This window comes from Dinoponera quadriceps, unplaced genomic scaffold (assembly GCF_001313825.1).
Source record: "Dinoponera quadriceps isolate SergipeBrazil2010 unplaced genomic scaffold, ASM131382v1 scaffold113, whole genome shotgun sequence".
Lineage (NCBI taxonomy): Eukaryota > Metazoa > Arthropoda > Insecta > Hymenoptera > Formicidae > Dinoponera > Dinoponera quadriceps.
Window position 1 is genome coordinate 758573 of NW_014554899.1, and position 20132 is coordinate 778704.

General features: G+C 40.2%; 8 protein-coding genes across 9 annotated transcripts; 1 reads left to right on the top strand and 7 right to left on the bottom strand.

Moving 5' to 3' along the window:
• LOC106742494 (homocysteine S-methyltransferase YbgG-like) lies at positions 1–1980 on the bottom strand. The gene is made up of 2 exons (XM_014615465.1): positions 1803–1980; positions 1–1712 (listed from the first exon to the last, which is right to left on the bottom strand). Exon 2 carries the CDS (start codon positions 1280–1282, stop codon positions 311–313), a length of 972 nt encoding a protein of 323 aa, XP_014470951.1. The 5' UTR covers positions 1283–1712; positions 1803–1980; the 3' UTR covers positions 1–310.
• A 999-nt stretch (positions 1981–2979) lies between these two features.
• On the bottom strand, positions 2980–4632 carry LOC106742496 (proteasome maturation protein). Its single transcript, XM_014615467.1, has 5 exons — positions 4395–4632; positions 3912–4009; positions 3572–3632; positions 3309–3484; positions 2980–3173 (listed from the first exon to the last, which is right to left on the bottom strand). Exons 1-5 carry the CDS (start codon positions 4395–4397, stop codon positions 3086–3088), a joined length of 426 nt encoding a protein of 141 aa, XP_014470953.1. The 5' UTR covers positions 4398–4632; the 3' UTR covers positions 2980–3085.
• A 524-nt stretch (positions 4633–5156) lies between these two features.
• LOC106742479 lies at positions 5157–9010 on the top strand. Of its 2 annotated transcripts, none has more exons than XM_014615445.1 (10): positions 5157–5495; positions 5981–6154; positions 6255–6510; positions 6887–6991; positions 7091–7275; positions 7519–7695; positions 7807–7872; positions 8089–8233; positions 8399–8576; positions 8691–9010. In XM_014615445.1, exons 1-10 carry the CDS (start codon positions 5415–5417, stop codon positions 8854–8856), a joined length of 1533 nt encoding a protein of 510 aa, XP_014470931.1. In that variant the 5' UTR covers positions 5157–5414; the 3' UTR covers positions 8857–9010. The 2 variants fall into 2 exon arrangements, with proteins under 2 accessions (XP_014470931.1, XP_014470932.1); XM_014615446.1 differs by having other exon boundaries at positions 5408–5495; positions 5962–6154.
• Positions 9011–9485: 475 nt separating this feature from the next.
• Positions 9486–10493, bottom strand: LOC106742437 (selenocysteine methyltransferase-like). Its single transcript, XM_014615366.1, has one exon. The coding sequence runs from the start codon at positions 10491–10493 to the stop codon at positions 9486–9488; it is 1008 nt and encodes a 335-aa protein (XP_014470852.1).
• A 1175-nt stretch (positions 10494–11668) lies between these two features.
• Positions 11669–12646, bottom strand: LOC106742438 (homocysteine S-methyltransferase YbgG-like). The gene has a single exon (XM_014615367.1). The coding sequence runs from the start codon at positions 12644–12646 to the stop codon at positions 11669–11671; it is 978 nt and encodes a 325-aa protein (XP_014470853.1).
• A 939-nt stretch (positions 12647–13585) lies between these two features.
• Positions 13586–14632, bottom strand: LOC106742439 (homocysteine S-methyltransferase 1-like). The gene has a single exon (XM_014615368.1). The coding sequence runs from the start codon at positions 14630–14632 to the stop codon at positions 13586–13588; it is 1047 nt and encodes a 348-aa protein (XP_014470854.1).
• Positions 14633–15961: 1329 nt separating this feature from the next.
• LOC106742440 (homocysteine S-methyltransferase 3-like) lies at positions 15962–17014 on the bottom strand. The gene has a single exon (XM_014615369.1). It carries the CDS (start codon positions 17012–17014, stop codon positions 15962–15964), a length of 1053 nt encoding a protein of 350 aa, XP_014470855.1.
• Positions 17015–18491: 1477 nt separating this feature from the next.
• On the bottom strand, positions 18492–19529 carry LOC106742441 (homocysteine S-methyltransferase-like). The gene has a single exon (XM_014615371.1). It carries the CDS (start codon positions 19527–19529, stop codon positions 18492–18494), a length of 1038 nt encoding a protein of 345 aa, XP_014470857.1.
• Positions 19530–20132: the final 603 nt, after the last annotated feature.

The window sequence follows — 20132 nt, forward strand, 5'->3', positions numbered from 1 at the left end:
CACGAGCGCGTTATCCGGCGCGCGCGTTCGACGCCGGCTGACCTTACGGGATAGACTCGATGCCAAAGGTCGGCCATCTAATCTAAGTGGAAAACGCAACAGGATGCGGATTCTGAAACAGGCTTAAAATCGCGAAAGGCGAACCAACGGGAAGGGAGATGTAACGCCGTGATTTTCCGTCGACGTATTTGCGCGCCGAGATCGTGCCGAGCAACATAGCGTTTGCTCTACGCCCGAAATACGTTTTTATATCGTTTGCCCCTCCCCTCCCCCTGAAAATAACGATCTTCCCTCGTCCGAATCGGCGTCGCTATTCGGCGAGGCGACGGCGATCCACCAACGAGCGGATCGCGGCTATGTCTTCGGCGAAGACCTTGCAGCAACCGCCGATGAAACGCACCCCCAGATCGAGCCACTCCAACGCGGGCAGGTTGATGCGCTGATCGTCCGGGACCGGTATCCAGCCGTCGGTCTCGGAGTAAGAACCGCCTCGGTTGGGGTAAACCACCAGAGGAACGAAGCCCCCTCGAGAGCCACCGGTGTTTACGCCCTCCAGCAAGCTCTTCACGTAACCCGGCGGCACGCAGTTGACGCCGACCGCGACTATCTGCTCGGGTAGGGCTCGGTAGCAGCGCACGGCCACCTCCTGGAAGTCGCTGCCGTCCGCTATGCGCCGCTCGTCGCGGCACGAGAACGACAGCCAGGCGCGAGCGCGCGGAAACTCTCGCAGCAGCTCCACCAACGCGTCCGCCTCCTCCACGCAGGGCACGGTCTCCAGAGCCAAAAGGTCGACGCCGGCGTCCAGAAGGGCGCGTACACGCGGCCTGTGCCAGTCCATCAGTTCCTGCCGCGACACGCTCTTCCCGTAGGCGCCGGTGTACTCCGACTTGTCGTGCAGACAAGCGCCGTACGGTCCGCATGAACCAGCCACCAAGGGCTTCCGGCCGATGACCAACTCCCCTTGGTTCGTTCGTTCCTTCATGTAAACGTCCACCGCTTGTTTGGCCAGCTCCACGGCTTTGGCGAGCAGGGCCAGGCTCTCGTCCATGCTGATGTTCAAGTACTTCATGAGACCCGGCACCGACGCCTGATAAGTATTGGTCTCGATTACCTCGGCGCCGGCGCGCAGGTAGTCCAGGTGGGTGCTGTACACGGCTGATGGGTTCGTCTGGAGGAACCGCGCCGTCCACAACGGGTCGTCGTCGTACTTGGTGCCCACGTGGCGGGATAGTTGACCGGAAAAGCCGCCGTCCAGCACTTTGGTGTGCTTCATCGTCGTCATTGCGGATGCACTGAGGACGGCAGGTCGTTACAGGAGTCTACTGATTGACGAGTTCGACGACTTCGGGATTCGACGAGCGTCGCAACTGCGCGATCTCTCCCGCTTTCGGGCCGTTTTCCTGCTTCAAACTCGGTCTCGTTCGATGACCCTTGATTTGAGTAAGCGCGGCTCAAGGCTGGATGTATGTATGTAATGTCTGTTTTTTTTGGTGATGACGAGGTGTTTGGAAGTGGCTGCTTCGAGAAGAAAGCGCAGCTTCTCTCTCTCTCTCTCTCTCTGCGTTTTCAGGATTGCTTCCAAACGTTCTTTCAAGTGGGTTCTCAAAGTGAAATGTCTCAGGTCGCGTGCACTGGTGAGCCCTTGTCGCTAGTTTTGGTTAGAATAAGTTTTCCATCTCTTTTTCAAGTTTTTCTTATGGACAATGCCTTTTCTTAAACGAAGAAGGGACAACGAATTGTTAAGGAGGATCTACCTTGTACGATCGTATTATTGAGCGAACGCAAGAATATTTAACAAATACCTGGACTGCTTATATTAGCTGATACAGCATGTTAACGCTTCTCCTTTGCCGCGGCCATCTTGCATTGAGATGTGAAACAATGACACGTAACTCACACGAGCAATAAGCGTGTCGAGATAAACTGGACACAACAAAGTCCGTAAAGTAAATCTGTCAAGACTGCCCTCTGCGACCTTCGTCCGCTTTTATTGCCTGTTTATTAAATAAGTATTTACACGATCGAATTTAAATGTGTCTTATAAGGAAAAAATTAAAACTCGCTCAACTCATGTTCTTTTTATTTTATCAAGTGAACCATCTTGCTGTAATTTTACAGTAATTTCGTAGTAATATGAATGAAAGTGTGAACAATCTACACTTTAAAATTATTACTAATTGTCTATTCTCTTCTAGGTAAATTACAAAGTTTATTAATTAAGCTATCTATTTATAGTGTATAAAATTTACGAAGAACTATCTATAAACCTCTGTTGTTGTCACATAATCTGGATTGAACAGTTTAACGACAATCAAATTTCATTAACTGTTTATGGTCATATGGATCTATTTATCCTCCGTTTACAACATTAAATGTTATCCTATTAACGAATCGAATATTAAATTCTCGCTTGAAGAGGGTCATCTTGTTTATTTGCTGCTTTAATTAATATCATATTCTATCGTCGTCAGTAAAATTTATGCCGTACGACCAGCCATTTGCGAAATCTCGCCGAATGTTGTAAATACTCGATTAACTTGGATCACTAATAATCACTTTTTCACAAATAAACGCCTTTCTCCGGTTATCTTTCGAACTTTGTTCGCCCGTTACTTATATGAAGCAACAACAAAATAAAAACATTGATCTCAACTTAAACGCAGATCGGCGAATAGACGCAAGAATAAATAATCATTGCGTCGGATTCCGAAGCTCATGTTTGGCTTCGACATCGATTTTATACGTTCTTAAAATTTTTTAGTCGACATCGATTTCATACGCTTTTAAAATTTTCACACAAACACACACGCATGCGCGCGCGAATATCGAACTGGATGCTTCAAAGTTGCGTACGAAGTCGCGACAATTTTAACGAAATTTGTTACGAAAATCTTTTGCATTTGATATTTAAATTTATTAGACGATTTAAATTTATTGTTGTTACTGTTGTAACATCTCCGGAATAAAGGAGAGTATATGTAGAACTTACAACAATTATTGTGTTTATTTTCCTTAATTAGCAAACAAGTTTTATTATAAATCTGTATTTTTTATGAGACGAAAGTAATTATTGTAATCTTACTTTTTACAATATTCCAAGATGACTTTCTACAACAGCATGTGGCTGTCCCATTTGTTCTCTGAACTCGGGAGTATTGAAGATATCTTGGAATCTGAATAAAATATGGAAAGAGAAACGGTTAAGAATTATCTAATACGGATTTATCTGTTGGTGCAAAAGTGATTATATATTATTAAAATTATATATATATATATATATATATAAATTATATATATAAAAATTGTACCCTATGTCTTGGTCTGTTCCAAGCAGAACATCTCGCATCACATTGGATGATGATAAGAACGGAAGTCTTCCGATCTTCTCGGTTGTTTTTAACTCCATTGCTATACGCAACGGCGCGTGCATTCCTTGGGTATTCCTGAGTAATACCATGTTCATATGATTTTGATTCTTTCGATACTGAAATACAAGATGAATTTATCGTTAACTATAATTTTGTTTTATGACAGAGTTATGATCATGCTAATAAAATACAAAATATCTTACACTTTTTTCTGAAGCTTGTAGCGGATGCATGTAACTAATCTTCTGTTGCATCGCTGATAAGCTGAAAAAACAAACACAATATCAATCTGGGACAATATTGTTTTTTAAAAGATGGATCAAGAACTAGTTTACTGGAATCATTCAAAGCTATTTTGACGGAGAAGTTATTTGTACTTGTATATAATGGTAAAGCTAAATTTTAGTTGAAATGCTCCAATTATTCTAATATTCTATTATAAACATATTCTATTTAAATTACTGAGATGATTAAGAATGGTTCGTTTAAGACACATTCATTTAAAATAATATTTCAATTTTAACATCAATATATATTTTATACCCTGATATCATAGGACTAGCTACTCCATAGCTTCCTTCTTTAATGTCAAATTTTTCCGCTACAGTAGGTTTAGGGATGACTGACGGTAAACCGAAACTCTAAAAATAATAATATTAAGTGAATTTCTTATTCTACAGTTCCTATGGAGATATTAATATCTTCTTTCAATGCGAAATTGAATGTTCTTGACATATCTTACACAGAACAGTAACAAGTTAGGACAGTTTACAAATTACAAGAAATAAACTATTTCCGCAAAGTAAAACGCGAATATAAGTTACCATTGCCTATTATTGCGCGATGATATTAACAGAATTTTATAATAATAAAATTTACGATGAAATGAACAGTCAAAATTGACTGTCATTCCTAACATAACCTATCACACAATTCGTAAAATGTAATCAATTGTACGAGGTGATTAATATATTTATAGTTAATTTATATATAAGCACATTGTAAAAAAGCGTTATTAATTATTACCATTTTGACGTTTTTAAATTCACGCACGACAAAATCACTCCACTGAAACAACGAGCACGAAGTCGACGACGCGCTGCAAACAGTGTGGATACAAACAGGAGTGAACAATGATAGGTCGGTGAAAATAAAAATTCCTGATTAGGTATTACATCATACCATTTCAAAATGAAAAGGTCATTTAACCTGCCGATTAAGTCGTTCTATTTAAAAATAAAATGATCTGACTTATGCTTGAGTCGTTTATTTGAAATTATTAAGTCGGCTGACCAATTGTTGAGTCGTGCTACTTGAACAGTCAACTCTTCTGACTATCATTGAGTTGTATTACGACCTTAGTTTTTCGTTGAAGATGAACCGTGTTTGATTTTGTACATCGGGGACGTCGATTCGCTCTGGTAGCACCAGGAATGTTATTTCACCGGCCAGATATTATCTTAAGATAATTCTCAGAGCAAACCGATGTTTCTGATTCGCAAGACCGAACGCAGCTATTACAGTCGAGATTCGAACCTATTTAGCTAAAACTCAAACCACTTTTTGCCTTTTTATTTTTTCGCACAAAGGTAACTCGGTAATTGTATCCAGCGGATTAACTTGATTAAAATGTAGTTCCAGAATCTTCGCTACGAGTCGCCATTGTTTTCTCTGAGAAACGATCATGGTTGGTCAATTTGCTTACTGTTTACGTCTTAAAGCCAGATTGTGGAAAGGGATTTCTCTGCTGAACGCAGCCGTTTAAATACGTCTCTCGCTATCGATTATCGACAATCGATATTCGCGTCTCTTAAATTTGACTCGCTACTGGAGTTATATTTCTGTAAAAACTTTGGCATTTATGTGCTTTTCCACGACTAAAAGACTCCGCGAAACGCATGACGACATTAACTATCGATCAAGCGAGTCGCTACACCGACGTCACTTCGTGATTCTCAGGGATCCGCGCGTTTGAGAATGTAAAATATTTCGTGGCGAGGACGTGGCGTAGACGAATATAGGAAATTCCGCAAATTTGCCAGCACGATGTCCATACACAAGAGAAGGAGTTCCCTGCGACAGTCCTTCAGTAGACAGTTGTCGTTGAAGCTCTTGCTGCCTGTCAAGGTAAGAAGATACTTTTTCAGCAATGAATCCAATAAGCATCAACTAACAAACGTTTGATCGTTCTTTTTAGCTGAACTGGCATTAGTTCAAGAAATTTACACACACATTGAAGCATATGAAGTGTGCGTAAAAGATTCTCACGTTTCGATGTGTATATATTTGTTGAACTGGTTCAGCCAAAAAGAACAAAATATTTTCATCGATGTGATAATTCCTTATTCAACAATGTAAATGCAACATACCATATGTAATATGCTATAGTTATGTCGTTGAATGAGAAATTATAACATTGATGTTATGTTACTATTAGTTGATGTTTACTGAATAGTTTGTTTTCGCCCGGAGGAATGGGTTCAACGGCTATTTATACAGATATGGTCCGAACCATTGGAAGAAGATCTATGAAAGATTTCATAAAAAAAAAAAGATAAAACTCTGTACATAACGTCGTGTTTATCTCTCTTAGCATCGATGTCTCTACTCAGGTCAAAAGGTTGAAAGGTCGTTATCTGTTTCGCTCGGCGGTGCGTCGCGTTTTGGAATACATGGAATGGATAACGGAGGAGCCGGTGGTCGAGGAAACTACCGACGACGTGACCATCAATATCAGGATGACCGAGAAAAAGGAGAAGAAGGTCAAGAAGCTGATGACGTTGAAGGTATATGGTCGAAGGACACGGAATTACCGTAAATCGCACGAAATATCCTGACGATACATGAACGCACGCATGACTGTGGTGGAACCGCGTTTAATTCAAGGATCGGTCGATACTGCTGGTGAATCCTACCGATAGGTCCTCCGAGGACAAAGCGTACATATACGAGCTCATCAAGAAGCTGCGTGCGTTCACGAAGTATCCGGAGGACGTGAGGAAGAAGCTGGCGGCGGTGTGCTTCTATCAATATCTACCCGCCGATCGGGTGATCGTTCGTCGAGGTCACAAGGCGAAGAACCTCTACTACATCGCAAACGGCGAAGTCAGCTTGACGAACGTCGCGATCGACGAGTTGACGGGTGAGGGAAAGACCGGTGGGTCTATTATTCTGGCGCGTGTCACGCTAGAATACGCTGAAAAAAAGTACTGCCATTCAAATAATATTGATTTAACCCGAGTAAAATAATTACTCCGATATTCTTTGGCAAATATTTATTAGAATCTAGCGTTCCTTTCCTTCGAGAATGTAGCAATAGTGTACAGCACATAAAATTGATCGTAACACGATCGTAACACGATCAATTTTATGTGCTGTACTATTGCTACATTCTCGAAGGAAAGGAACGCTAGATTCTAATAAATATTTGCCAAAGTATATCGGAGTAATTATTTTACTCGGGTTAAAGTGTGAGATGTAACGTGAAGAGTCTTGAAACGTGATTCACTCTTCGTCAGGCGACGAGAAGGACGTGAACATTGGGACCTTGCAAGTGGGTGACATGTTCGGCGAGATCGCTTTGTTGCACTCGATACCGAGAACGTCCACGGTGGTCAGCGAAAGTTAGTAGAAGCTAATCGTGGAGAATTCATTTGCCCGATAATAACGGATCTTTTAGAGAAGTAATACGTTTTTCTCCGTTTGGCCGATACGCCGTTCAGCGTCAGTCGATCTACTTCTTGTGCCTCAAGATGACTTCGACAGTACTCTGCGCTATGTTCTGCTGAAGAAGTGGAACGCTCTTCGCGATGCCTTGGTCCACTTCAATTATTTCAAGTGGTGGAACGAAGAAACGGCACGGGAGTGTTGCATTCTGAGCAAGCTGAAGGACTTCAAGACCAGCGAGGTAAACGTGTAACCGATTTTTTTATTATCTGAAGACCAGATGAAAACTCGGTTGTCGGAGGAGCAGGAGGATTCCTGTAGAAGGTTTCAGTCAGTCGTTCTCAATTATCTCAATTTTTCAAGCAGCCGGGTGTTTGGACGGAGATATTTTTTGAATCATAAATTTTCGCGTCTGTGAGTTCAATTTCAGTTACACGCATTGAAATTTGCTTTCCGTTTGCGAAAAGAACCGATGATCTTCAAGGTTCTGTTGGGCGACGGGATGGGCATGGTGAACTACGTGCATTTCATCCTGAGCGGCGAATGCCGCCTCATCGAGCACTTGCTCGTTCGCGAGTACTCCACCTATCGAGGAACGCAGTACGAACTTTACGACCCAGACGCCTCCGACAATGCGCTTCCGTCGTATCATCCGAGAAAGGTATCAAAAAAGATCGGGCGAACTTTGTTATAAATTCAATCGAACGGGATTTCCATAAAGTAATCGAAACTTTCTTTCTCGCTGTGGTAATAAAATATCTTCTTATTGCAGCGGCTCGTCCAATCGCAAGGCGATAACGACCAATCGAGTATCGTTACCACCACACTCGTCGATGTCGTGAGTATTCAGAATATGGTAGAATCGGCGCCATGTATGCCCGCTTTCACTCTGCTAAAGATATCAATTAAAACAGCTCGCAAAATATAATTACTTGAACCAGGTTGCCTGACGAGCTCGTCGAATTTGATAAACATCCTTAAAAGAATCAATTGTTACTTGTTAGTGCAATTTTTTATATTAATACGCTGCGCGTATAAACATCGTATGAATTAGATTAAAGCGTGGCACGAGATCACCGACGTCGCGGCGATGCTGATGCAAGAACCGTCCGTCACGTCGCAATTGCGTTATCCGGAAAACATTCGTACAATATTTATGCAGGTGTGCATCTTCTCCCGGGGCGCGTGCTTCGGTCTAGGTGAGCGAAACAAAAGTCGGAGCACGTTTTAATTCCTCTACGACGTAGACCGTATTAATGGGCGTTACTTGAAATTTTTCTTCTAACGACCGTCAATACAGACTGTAGAGTTTACGTAATACACACACTGTTACTGTTCATTACCGAAGCTGATGACTGAATTAGGTGAAAACATGTTTCACCGGAGAATCGTGACGATCTCGCCGGTGCGATGCTTGCTGATCCCGCGGTATTGGTTGCTCGAGCAGAATCGCGCCAACATCTGGGGGCGCGTGAAACTGTTCATGGACTCGAAGTATCCGACGAAGAGGCAATTGTTCGACCAGTTCATCCAAAATCGAAAGTACGATTGATCCCGAGAGTCGAAATACGCTCAACATTATCTCCTTCCGTTTCCTTCTGATTATCGATAATGTTTCTCAACGAAGTTCCTGCGTCATTCGGACTTCCGTTTCAGATGGATCGCGTACAAGCAGAATTTAGTGGAGGATGTCGCCAAACGACGCAAATTTTACCGCAGCAACACGACGATACACGACGTGCCGTATTCCATCCGGATCACAGAAGATATCAACACTGATAGATCCGATGATCTAACTTCCTCTTCCTCGTTGACTTGTTAAACAGCGGAAGTAAACGCGGAATAAATCAATGAAAACTTGCTGGTATAATTGTTTATTCATGAAGCAGTTTCACATCGCAACAATATCAATTACGCTGATATTTTCTGCAATGGTACTCTGAGCAAAAATATTTAAATTATTTTTATTTCTACATCAGCAGAGAATAAAATTGTGTAAGTGATATGTTTGGTTTGGAGGAATTGCACAGTTTATTTGTTACTAAAAGAATTCCTTGGATAAAATAATAAGTAAAGTAAAAAATACAATCAGGTTAACGATGTAAGACGATATAGATGTTATATCAAGACTGTATTATTTCTATCAATCCGGTAATAGAATTTGCTTGCATTCGACAAGCAGCTTTAATAGACACTAATTCCCCAATCAGTGTGTCACACGTTTTCATTATTACCATAAATTTATATGCCGCGTTGGTTTACATTGCATTGTCTCAGTTACAATATGACTATACGATATAGTATTATGTAGATAATTAAAGAGATATAATCGTTATATTTGCACAATGATTTTCTGACCGATCACACCATACGTTTATCTTCGACCGTATTAATCTTCAGCGTTCTCAATTAACACGTCTGTTATAGTACTATTCGAAAATATATCTTGCGCTAAGATAGCTTCGATTTATTCTCCTCACTTCGGGAGGAGCGTGTCGTGGCGGAGCTGGCCCCAGAATGTTGTAACGTCTTCACTATATTGGAAATAATCTTTGTGTCATCCGCACATACTGAATAATTACCGCTGATGTAGGACACTCCGTAGCTCATCCATCGTTGCACGTAGTACTCCAGAGCTTCACTCGTGTCTACAACCAGACTGCTGTCGTCGTTAAAATAGGCAATATCTACTAGGAGGGGAATAGGATTGTTGAGTGTCTGCGCATAAATATTTTCCAACAACAATAATCCCTGGTCGAGATCGCTGCAACAAAAGCCGATCGCAATGATTTGCCCGGGCAGGGAGTGATAAAAGCGCGTAGCTACTTTCACAAAATCACTCCCGTCCAATAGTTCGGTATCGCTCTTGCACAAGAACGTTATCCAGGCGCGAGCGGTCCGAAACTGCCGCAGCAGGTCCATGAACACTTCCGCTTCCATCTGGCAGGACACGTCATCCAGAGCCAACAGGTCGACACCGGCGTTAATTAACGCTTGTATGCGCAACCGATGCCATCTCTTTACGCAGTCTGACGACACGTAATTCCAGTAATCCTCATTCTTGTTCTGCAAATTCGACGTGGCGTAGCCACTGCAACAGCCGGCCACCTGAGGCCCGTTTCTCTTGAATTCCTCGACATTCGAAGTATCGCCGCCCGTTTCCTCGTAATATTTGAACACGGCCTTCTGAGCCAGCTCCACGGCGGTTGCAAAGAAGGACGTAGCCTCGGGCCCGATGATCCCCAAGTGTTCCTGTATGGAACTTGTAGTTACTCGGCTTGTGTTGGTTTTGATTATCCTGGCGCCGGCACGCAGAAAATCGAGATGAGTCTTGTACACGGCGAACCGATTATATTTGAAGGCTTTTATGTCCATGTTTGGAGACAATCTTAGGTCCGAGTTCAAATTGCGATATAGTTGCATGACAGTATCGCCGTCTATCACCGTTATTTTGTTCATGACTACAATAAGAGAACGTTCCGTTATACTCGGGGGATTACGAATCTTCTCCCATGGACGTGCTCGCTGACAATGCGAAATGTAACTACAACACGAATCGTGCGAGGACTTAAAGGATATTTAGAAGAAAATTTCTCTCTATGTGGTTTGTTATTAAACAGAACGCACGAAAAGGTCCGATAGACGTTTCGGTTATTCCTTACCGAAGCTTTCGAACGAGCTTAATTGGTGAACTTGTTCAGATCTGGTCTAATTAGCATTTCGCAAAAATCTTTGTATTATTCTATCTTGTATTTTTATTTTTTTTTAATTTCTTTTATTTACTTATTTTTCGAATGGATAACAGGCAGGGAGGTTATAGCTAAGTACGTTGTTTTTTCTGTGATTAGAAAGCGCTACATGACACTTTCTGTTCTGTCAAGATTACAGGGAATGCAGTCAGGAATGTAATTACTTATTCCGTCGTCTTGGAAGATCGCGGAAGCGCACGAGGAATAAGATAATAATTATTTATAAATATTATTGAGATGATTGAGTATCGTCCTTTTCGCAGTATGGAAATATTTTCAACCAAAGTTTACCGTTCGATTAGTTATGCGTTAACCAATTCGAAATGATACAGTTGGAATTTTATATTTAATGAAGCGCAGTATCTCGCGGGCGATTAATATGATCAAATTCGCCTCATTAATTATTTGTACGCACAGGCGTGTGAATACAATATTGGGTGTTAATTTATTTCTGCTGGTGTTACGTATTTAAATATTTGGCTTATTTTATTATTTTCATATAAATAGAACAGATATGAACAGAACAGATTTAATACGAACAGAAAGTAGAAGTTATAAACTACACGTTGGGTTTGTAGAAATTATTTATAGTGTTTATTGTCAATTAAGAAAGATGAAACTTTTGGATAAATAACGAATAAGCAAAATAATAAAATAATAGATAGATAATAATAGATAGATGTAAGATAAACCAAATAATAAAATAACAAACAAAGATTTTAAGGTAACTGAGGATTACCAATAATAACGAGCCAGTAATCACGGACATCATTATAATTGCAATGTATATTTGTGTGAAATTTTCATTGCAGCTAGTTACAGTTACAGTTATTAGTTCAGCGTTATGTAATTTATGCGTTATTAGTTCCGTCGCACAGTGTTATATTATTTCCGTTGCCAATTCCCTTTTCTGGAAGAACGGTACTCTCTTACATATTCGCAGACCGTTTTTACATCTTCGGCGTTTGTTTTCCCACCACCGCTGATGTAACGTACTCCGACGTCCAGCCATTCCTGCGCGAAATTGCGTTGCGGCGCCTTGCCAGACGCAGCAGCGTTTTCTATGCCGGATAAATAACGATTATCAACATGGAACATAAACGGAATCTTCGAGTCTCTGTTGTCATTGATGCTTCTCAGCAAAGGCACCATCGATGCGGGCATAGGCCTGTTCATGCCGATGGCGATGATCTGTGCAGATAGGAAATCGTAACACTGCAAAGCTAAGCTAATAAAGTCACTTCCATCCAATAATTTCGCATCCACCGGACAGTCGAACGTGATCCAGGCGCGAGCTTTCGGAAACATCTTCAACACCGTAATAATTGCTTTCGCCTCCGTTAAGCAAGGTATAGACTCGAATGCTAGCAGATCGACGCCGTTACTCAGCAACGTTTTCACGTGCAAGCCATACCATCTTACTATGACGTCCCTCGGAGTGAAATTCCAGTATTCGATGGGAACGTCAGACGTGAATCTCACGACGCTATAATTACTGCAAGAGCCGGCCACTAATGGCCGGCGTCGCTCGAATTCCTTGACGTTGGAAATCTTGCCGTGCGTTTCCTCGTAATACCGGTGGACGGCCTTCTTAGCGGTCTGCACGGCAGCTCCGATAATAGACGAAGCCTGAAGTTCGCCAACATTTAAATATTCCTTTACAGAATCTTCGCTCGCTCTATCCGTGTTAGTCTTTATTATCTTGGCGCCGGCACGTAGATAATCCAAGTGAGTTTTATACACAGCGTACCGATTATACTTGAGAGCCTGCAGCTCAAACATTGGTCGCAACATCTCGTTCACACTCAAATGGCAACGTAGTTGCGTTTTGAAATCACCGTCTATCACTATTCGATTGTGCATCGCGCAGACAGTGTCCACCTAACTTTGCTCTTTGACTCCGGCAACGAGCCTCGATGTAAAGTGCAACTGCAGATTATGCTTAGTTTTGACACTAATCCTTATTAAAGCGAAGTTCAGCTACTTCGCGTCACGTCGTAAACGGCAGTGCGAATCACGCGAGATCGGCGGGTACTGAAAACATGTATTCTCTGTATGGTTTATTATCAAACAGACGCAAACATGTTCAACGGACGTTTCGGTTTAATCGTTACGAAAACTTTGGGACTGGCGTATTTGCACAAAGAAAAAGATTCCTTTAGATTCAGGATTTCTATTTACTCGACTAAAATTTCTAATTGTAATACTTATGCGAAATATTATTTGTTTGAGTAAAAATTGTATCGCCTCATTCAAGAAAATTCTATTATTTGACGAAAAGAATGTTATTATTTGAAATAATATTTTTTAACCAAATAAATAGTGCTTGATGTGTATGTGAAATGAAAGTTTTAATTAATATTTGGACAATCTAACACGAACACATGGAACTCATTATTTCCAAAAATAATCCCCTTTCCCAATAGCACATGTGTTTTAGCAGATTATAACCTCCAGGATTGAGAAGTGTTATATTTTCCAAACTTCTTTTGTTGATAATTTTTTAATAAACAACGACGGTTAAAAATCTTCTGATGGATATTCAAAACAATGGTATCTATAACACATATCATTGGGAGTGGGTCCCCTGTTTAACATATTTACTCAGTTTCCTAATATATTAATAAATACAAAACGTACTGCAGTAATTAAAATATATTTAAAATTACACACTTTTCTAATCATATTAATTCATAGCTCTTCCAGACAAACGCGAATGTCAATATCTATGCAACAAAAACATTATATAAGAATATAGAGATTACACAATTATTATTATTATCGTAAATTGAATGGATTCTCCTAACTGCAGGAGTATCCGGAATTAGTGGTCGGGGATTCCTTGAGGCGAACGCAACGTCTTAGAGTTTTGCAAAGAACTTTCATGTTTTCCGGGATCATGCCGACGCCACCGCCAACGTAACGTACTCCCATGTCCAGCCATTTCCGTAGGATTATTTGCTGCATTTCAAAGCCGGGCTTATCAGCGAAACCGTAGGAAAATAAAGTATTTTGAACATAGCACATCAACGGTATCTTGGACGATCTGTTCTCGTTGATTTTCTCCAGCAAAGGTTTCAGTGCATTGGGAGACTGCCAGTCGTAACAGGCGAAACCGAACGCGAGGATCTGTCGGGGCTGGTAATAGTCATAACAGTGTTTGATCGCTTCGACAAGATCGCTTCCGTCCACTATTTTCATCTTCTGCGTGCATAAGAACGTAATTAGAGCACGAGCTTTCGGATAATCCTTAAGCAGTTCAATCACCGCTTTTGCCTCCTTTAGGGAAGGTATACACTCGAATGTCAGCAGATCGACACCGGCGTTCAATAACGTGTTCACACGCGGTCTGTGAAAGTACTTCAGATATTCCAGCGTGAGATGCTTCGCGTGCACCACAGCCTCGTCTAGATTGTCGAAATTCGCAGCGGCACAACTGCCGCAGAGGCCGGCAATTAAAGGCCGCAGTTGTGAGTGTAAGTCCTTGCCGTCTTCCAGCATCAACTCGTAATACCGCTTGATCGCAGTTTTGATTACTTTGACGTTATGTGCAATTAAAAGCAAACCTTCAGCCTCCTTGATTCCTAAATATTTAATGAGAACTTTTCCGACTGTGCGGTACGTGTTGGTTCTTATTATCTGAGCACCGTTGATCAGAAATTCCAAGTACGTCTTACATACGTCGTACTGATAGCACAACTTGAGGGCATGTAACATGAAAGTTTGGTCCGTTTCTATGGGCAGTTTCATACGGGTGCGTAGTTGAGTTTCGAAATCGCCGTCCAACACCATAATCTGCTCCGTCCCAGCAAACATTATTGGTAGCATGTTATTGTCATTATCGTCCATGTTTTTTTCGTCAGACAACGTCTCCTTGATGAATGTTCGTCGAATTCTACACACGGTCCCGACGCTCGAGCGTTGCTTCTCTAATACATCGAGTGATTACTAATTGTCTCTTTCTTGTAGGCGAGCGAAATGTAATTGCAAATCCCGTATCTGCGGTAACGCGTGTCTTTCATGTTAATATCGATCGAAGCAAATTTACCCGCTTTTGACCATGTAGCAGACGTGGACACTTCACCTCGAACTACAAATCACGTGCGAATATTGTTGATATTTAAGGGTTTTTGCCGCGCGGTTTGTTATTAAACAAGCGAGAAACACGTGGCGACATTTGAGCTTAAAATATTTGTTGACAGCGATACTCTCCGTATCCTACCAAGATTACATAGATTGTTCCGAAAGTTTTCACAAAGTGGCATTAGGCGACGTGTCGATAAAAATTGTTGATAGATTCTCTTAATTTCACATGCTCACTTTGCCTTTTGACGCATCAAAAAATACGAATTCATTCAGCCGTGAGACATGTTCAAAGTTGACGCTTGAATGGAGATTGCAATGTTTGTCAAAGTTCATCTATGTTATATTATTGTGTGTTGACAAATTAGGACAAGTTAGGAAAAATAAATATAGCTGGAGTTTTGTATTTGATAGAGTACAAAATACACACGTGGGCAATTTATTTTGTCAAACTTTGTTTGTTAATTATCCGTATGAAGCATGCGAATACATACAGCACTGTGTTTTAATGAATAATGTTGAGGTTACTCACATACTTTGGATATTATTATTTTGATATGAATAGGAAATAATGTTAAAAAAAATAAAAACTGTATGGTGGACTTGTAGAAATTATGCAGTGTATATTAATGAATTATAATAAAGAGCTATAATAAAGAAATAATACCAAAGTAAATACATATATTCATATTTGGATTTATATTTATAATTATATTTACATATTTATATATCAAAAATTGCCGACTATATAATAACGCAAACAATATGTTAGTTTCATAAAGTAAGTATTGTTTGAATTACAAACTGAATAAACAATTTACACGTAACTAGCGTTAAGTTGTCTATTGCAACAATTTCATGATCAATATTTTAACTGACATAATAAACTTAAATTTTCCATTTGTTGTACAGTATCTTGTATGAAAGTTATGATATAATCATACGATACACTCCACTCTTATCTAATCTACGCAGCTTACTAGATGACATTTATATTTGATCATATAAATCATCAGTACTTTTAAACAACACGCATTAATACTCAAGCGGCAAATATATCAAACGCCTAATGAGATCACAAAGTTATCATTGTAATTATAGTTTGGAGAGATTTTTCTTATTTCGATATGAACATGGATTTCTGGAAAGGAAGGACTTGTCCGTCGACTGATAGAAATAATCCACTTGTTCGCGAATCTGTTGTATGTCCTCCGCAACTGTGTCGGGACCACCTCCAATGTAACGTACACCGGCGTCCCACCATTCGTGCACGTAACCATGTTGCAACGTCGCGCTACTGCTAGATGCGCCAATGTTTCCTTTACCAGGTGCAACATATTTGCTAGTATATAACATACACGGCTTATCTTTTAAACAGCCGTTCAGGCTCCGAATCGCGGGTATCATTGTCCCTGGCGAGTCGCATTCGGCACCCACCGCGATAATTTGTTTGGGCAGTGTTTTAAAGCAGTGCGCAGCCACCACTGGAAAATCTACACGACTCACTATTTTTGCGTCCTCGGGGCAAAGAAGGCTGATCCAAGCGCGGGCTCTTGTTTTATAATACCTTAGCACGTTAAGTATCGCAATAGCCTCACGAAAAGTAGGTATAGCCTCGAACGACAATATATCGACGCCGGCCTGTAGTAAATCATATACACGCCAACTGTGAAAAAACAGCAAATAATCCGGCGAATACATCAAGTTATCATCAATGACTTCCTCATCACATATATAGAATTTTTTAATCTCATCGTCGTAAAGCGAAGCCATAACACTGCTGCAGCAGCCCGCTATTAAAGGTCGGCGTGATTTATATTCTTCGGAATTCATATCCTCTCCCGTCTCCTCGCCGTATATTTTCACGGCATGCTTGGCCAAATTCACAGCTCCATGTAAGTATTCCGTGTAATCGAAAGGAGAAGTTAATTTCAAATGTTTCTCAAAAGCATCTTTGGTCGCGTAATATGTGTTGGTTCTTATTATCTGGGCGCCGGCGCGCAAATAAGCCAGGTGAGTTTTCATTACGGCACGCCGATCCTCTATAAGTGCGTGTAAAGGGAAAGCTCTCCCAAAATCTTCGGCCCTCGGAAAGTGGCGACGTAGCTCAGCTTTGAAATCGCCGTCTACTACCAATAGTTTATCCATCTTGTTGCTAAGAATCTGTTTCTTGATATCGTATGACACGATGTCCTCAACTCGTTACTTAGTTTCAATGCGAAGTCGCTTCTGTTACACTCGACGTTACGTTTACGAATTATCTCTCTCTCTCTCTCTCTCTCGAATGTTTTCGTTGATGAACAAAATGTAACTAGAAAATGTTCAGTCCTTTGCGCTAATTCGGTTATGACGAATTTATTCAGGTACGTTAGAGGCGATATTATGGCACGCAGATACGGAAATTAACCCATCCGCTACCTGTCGCTTACTGCCACCAGCCGATTCCTAACTATCACTGTATTGTGCTTCTAGTTGTGTCCAAACGAGGACGGCAGGTACTCATAGGACTTTCTTGCTTGAGATCTGTTATTATATAAACAGCGCACGTCGAACAAATATTTCGATTATCTCTTACGGAAACCTTTGGGTGACGATTTCGATTAGCTTCCCGAAACACCCGTCTGTAACTTCTGTTTCACAGAAATTTCATTCTATCCTGTATTTGTAAATCATGAAACGCAAGAAGATTTTAGTTAATTATGTTCTTAATCAATGTTGTTTCCTTCATAATTAGTAAGCGACACTGCTTAATGTATCAGTGCACACGGTAAAGAAAAAAATGTTAATTTTAACACTTTTCACATGTCCCAGAAAATACGCTTTAAATTTTATGTCGAAATAACTCATTCATCGTATGTTAATTGTACGCAAATTGAAAAGATTAATGAATTGACACTAACATGTCGTGCCTTAACATATGTTAGTTATTTTGATTTAAATTTGATTATTAATAGTAACATTTGATACTGATTAAACTGGCATGTTTATAATGTCAAATATAATGAGTGCTGAAAAGATGTTGTTATCAAAATTGGTAACAAAAGAAAATTTTAATATTAAGACACTAAATTTTTTACCGTGTCACAAGGAATTGAAGCAAGATTATAATTACTTCTCCTCCCATAGAAGATTGTGGAAGCGCGCGAGGAATAAGTAAGTAAAAATATATGAATTGCTTGTAATTATGTCGTACATTGCGTACATAAAACGAAGATTATAATTTTTGTCGAAGTTTATCTGTTGCTGCATTACAGTTTGTGTGTTGACAAATTTGTGAAGTTGTGTTGTCAGTTGTGTTGTTGAAGTGAAAACGTACACGGACAATATATTTTAATAAATATTTCGTATTAATTATTTGTAAGAAAAATGTGCAAGTAAATACTGTATTACACGTTTTAACTGCTATAACAATCTTAAATGTTCCACCTGTTGTACATTATCTTGCACGAACTATGATGTATTCATACGACATATAATTCCCACCTCCAAATCTACATGGTTTATAAGACGATATATTTATGTTTGAACATATAAATCGTTAGTATCCTCCTAGACAACGTGTCTTAATACTCATGCGACAAATATATCAAACGCATAATAAGACATTACAAAGTTATTATTATAATCATAGCACGGATAGACTCTTCTCTTTTCGATATGGATATGACCTTTGGAAAGGAAAGATCTCGTTTTTGAACTTGCAGAAATTATCCACTTGTTTGCGAATCTGTTGTATGTCTTCCGCAACTGTGTGGATACCACCTCCAATGTAACGTATTCCAACATTCCACCATTCCTGCACGTGATTGTGTTGCAGCATTGTACTGGATCCAGCAGTATTTTCCGTAACAGGTAAAATGTAATTTTTATCAGCATATAACACACAAGGTATCTTATCTTTATAACTATCGTTGAGGTTCCGTATTGTGGGCATTATTGTTTCTGGAAAGTCGCATTCGACTCCTATCGCCATAATTTCTTGTTTGTGTAGTGTATTATAACAGTACGCAGCTACTCCTGAAAATTCTGTACCATCCATTAGTTTTGTATCCTGGGGGCAATAAAGCGTAATCCAAGCGCGGACTGTTTCATATTTCTTTAGCACTTTAAATATCGAAAGAACCTCGCGGAAAGTAGATATAGATTCGAATGCCAACATATCCACGCCGGCTGCTACTAACTCTCGTGCACGCTGATCGTGAAAAAACTCTAAGTAAGATTGCGTCCTCTCATTCGCGAACTTAGCAGATATACTACGTTTATTAAATACAACGTCAGAGATCGATACCATGGCACTACCGCAGGAACCGGCTATTAAAGGTCGGCGTAATTGATATTCTTCGGAACTCATATCCTGTCCTGTCTCTTCGCCATACTTTGTCACGGCCTGTTTGGCCAATATTACGGCTCGTTCTATCAGTGTGGAATAATCATTGAGACGTAAATCCAAATGTGCGGCAACGGCACCCGAGGACGCATAATATGTGTTAGTTCTTATTATCTGGGCTCCAGCGCGCAAAAAAGCTAAGTGAGTTTTTAACACGGACCACCGATCCACCTTGAGTGCCTTTAAAGGAAAATCTTCCCCGAAAGTTGAGGCCATCAGAAAATGGCGACGTAGCTCAGATTTGAAATCGCCGTCCAATACCACTAGTTTGTTCATCTTACAATCGTACAATGTGTAGATTTAATGACAGAATGTTGCTAAGAATCTGTTTTTATACTTATAATACGATCCTCAACTCATTATGTGATTCTAATGCTAGAACAACGTTACACTTGGCGGATACTAATTATCTTTTTTGAAAGTTTTCGTTGACCGATAAAATGTAATTAGAAAATAAGTCCGTCGATGTGTATTCTTCACGCTACTTCGGTTATGACGAATTTGCTTACTTCAGTCGTATATTATAGGCAATAATATGTCTTGATTTGCGTCCTTGAGAGGACGATGAACACTTCTAAGATACTTTTATTTATGTGATCTGTTATTAAATAAACACGAGCGCACGACTGACAGACATTTCGCTTATTTCCTACGGATGCTTTGGAATAAACATATTAATAAACTTTTCCAGACACCGTTTAACTTGTGTTTTACAGATATCTTATTCTATTTTGCATTTTGAAATCATAACACACACACAAAGAGATTTTATTTAAGTATGTTTTTAATAGAAGGTGTTTGTTTCTATTTGTTGACAAATTAGAGAAATGATACAGCTGAAGTTTCACATCTAGTGGAATAAAAACCATATACGGATAA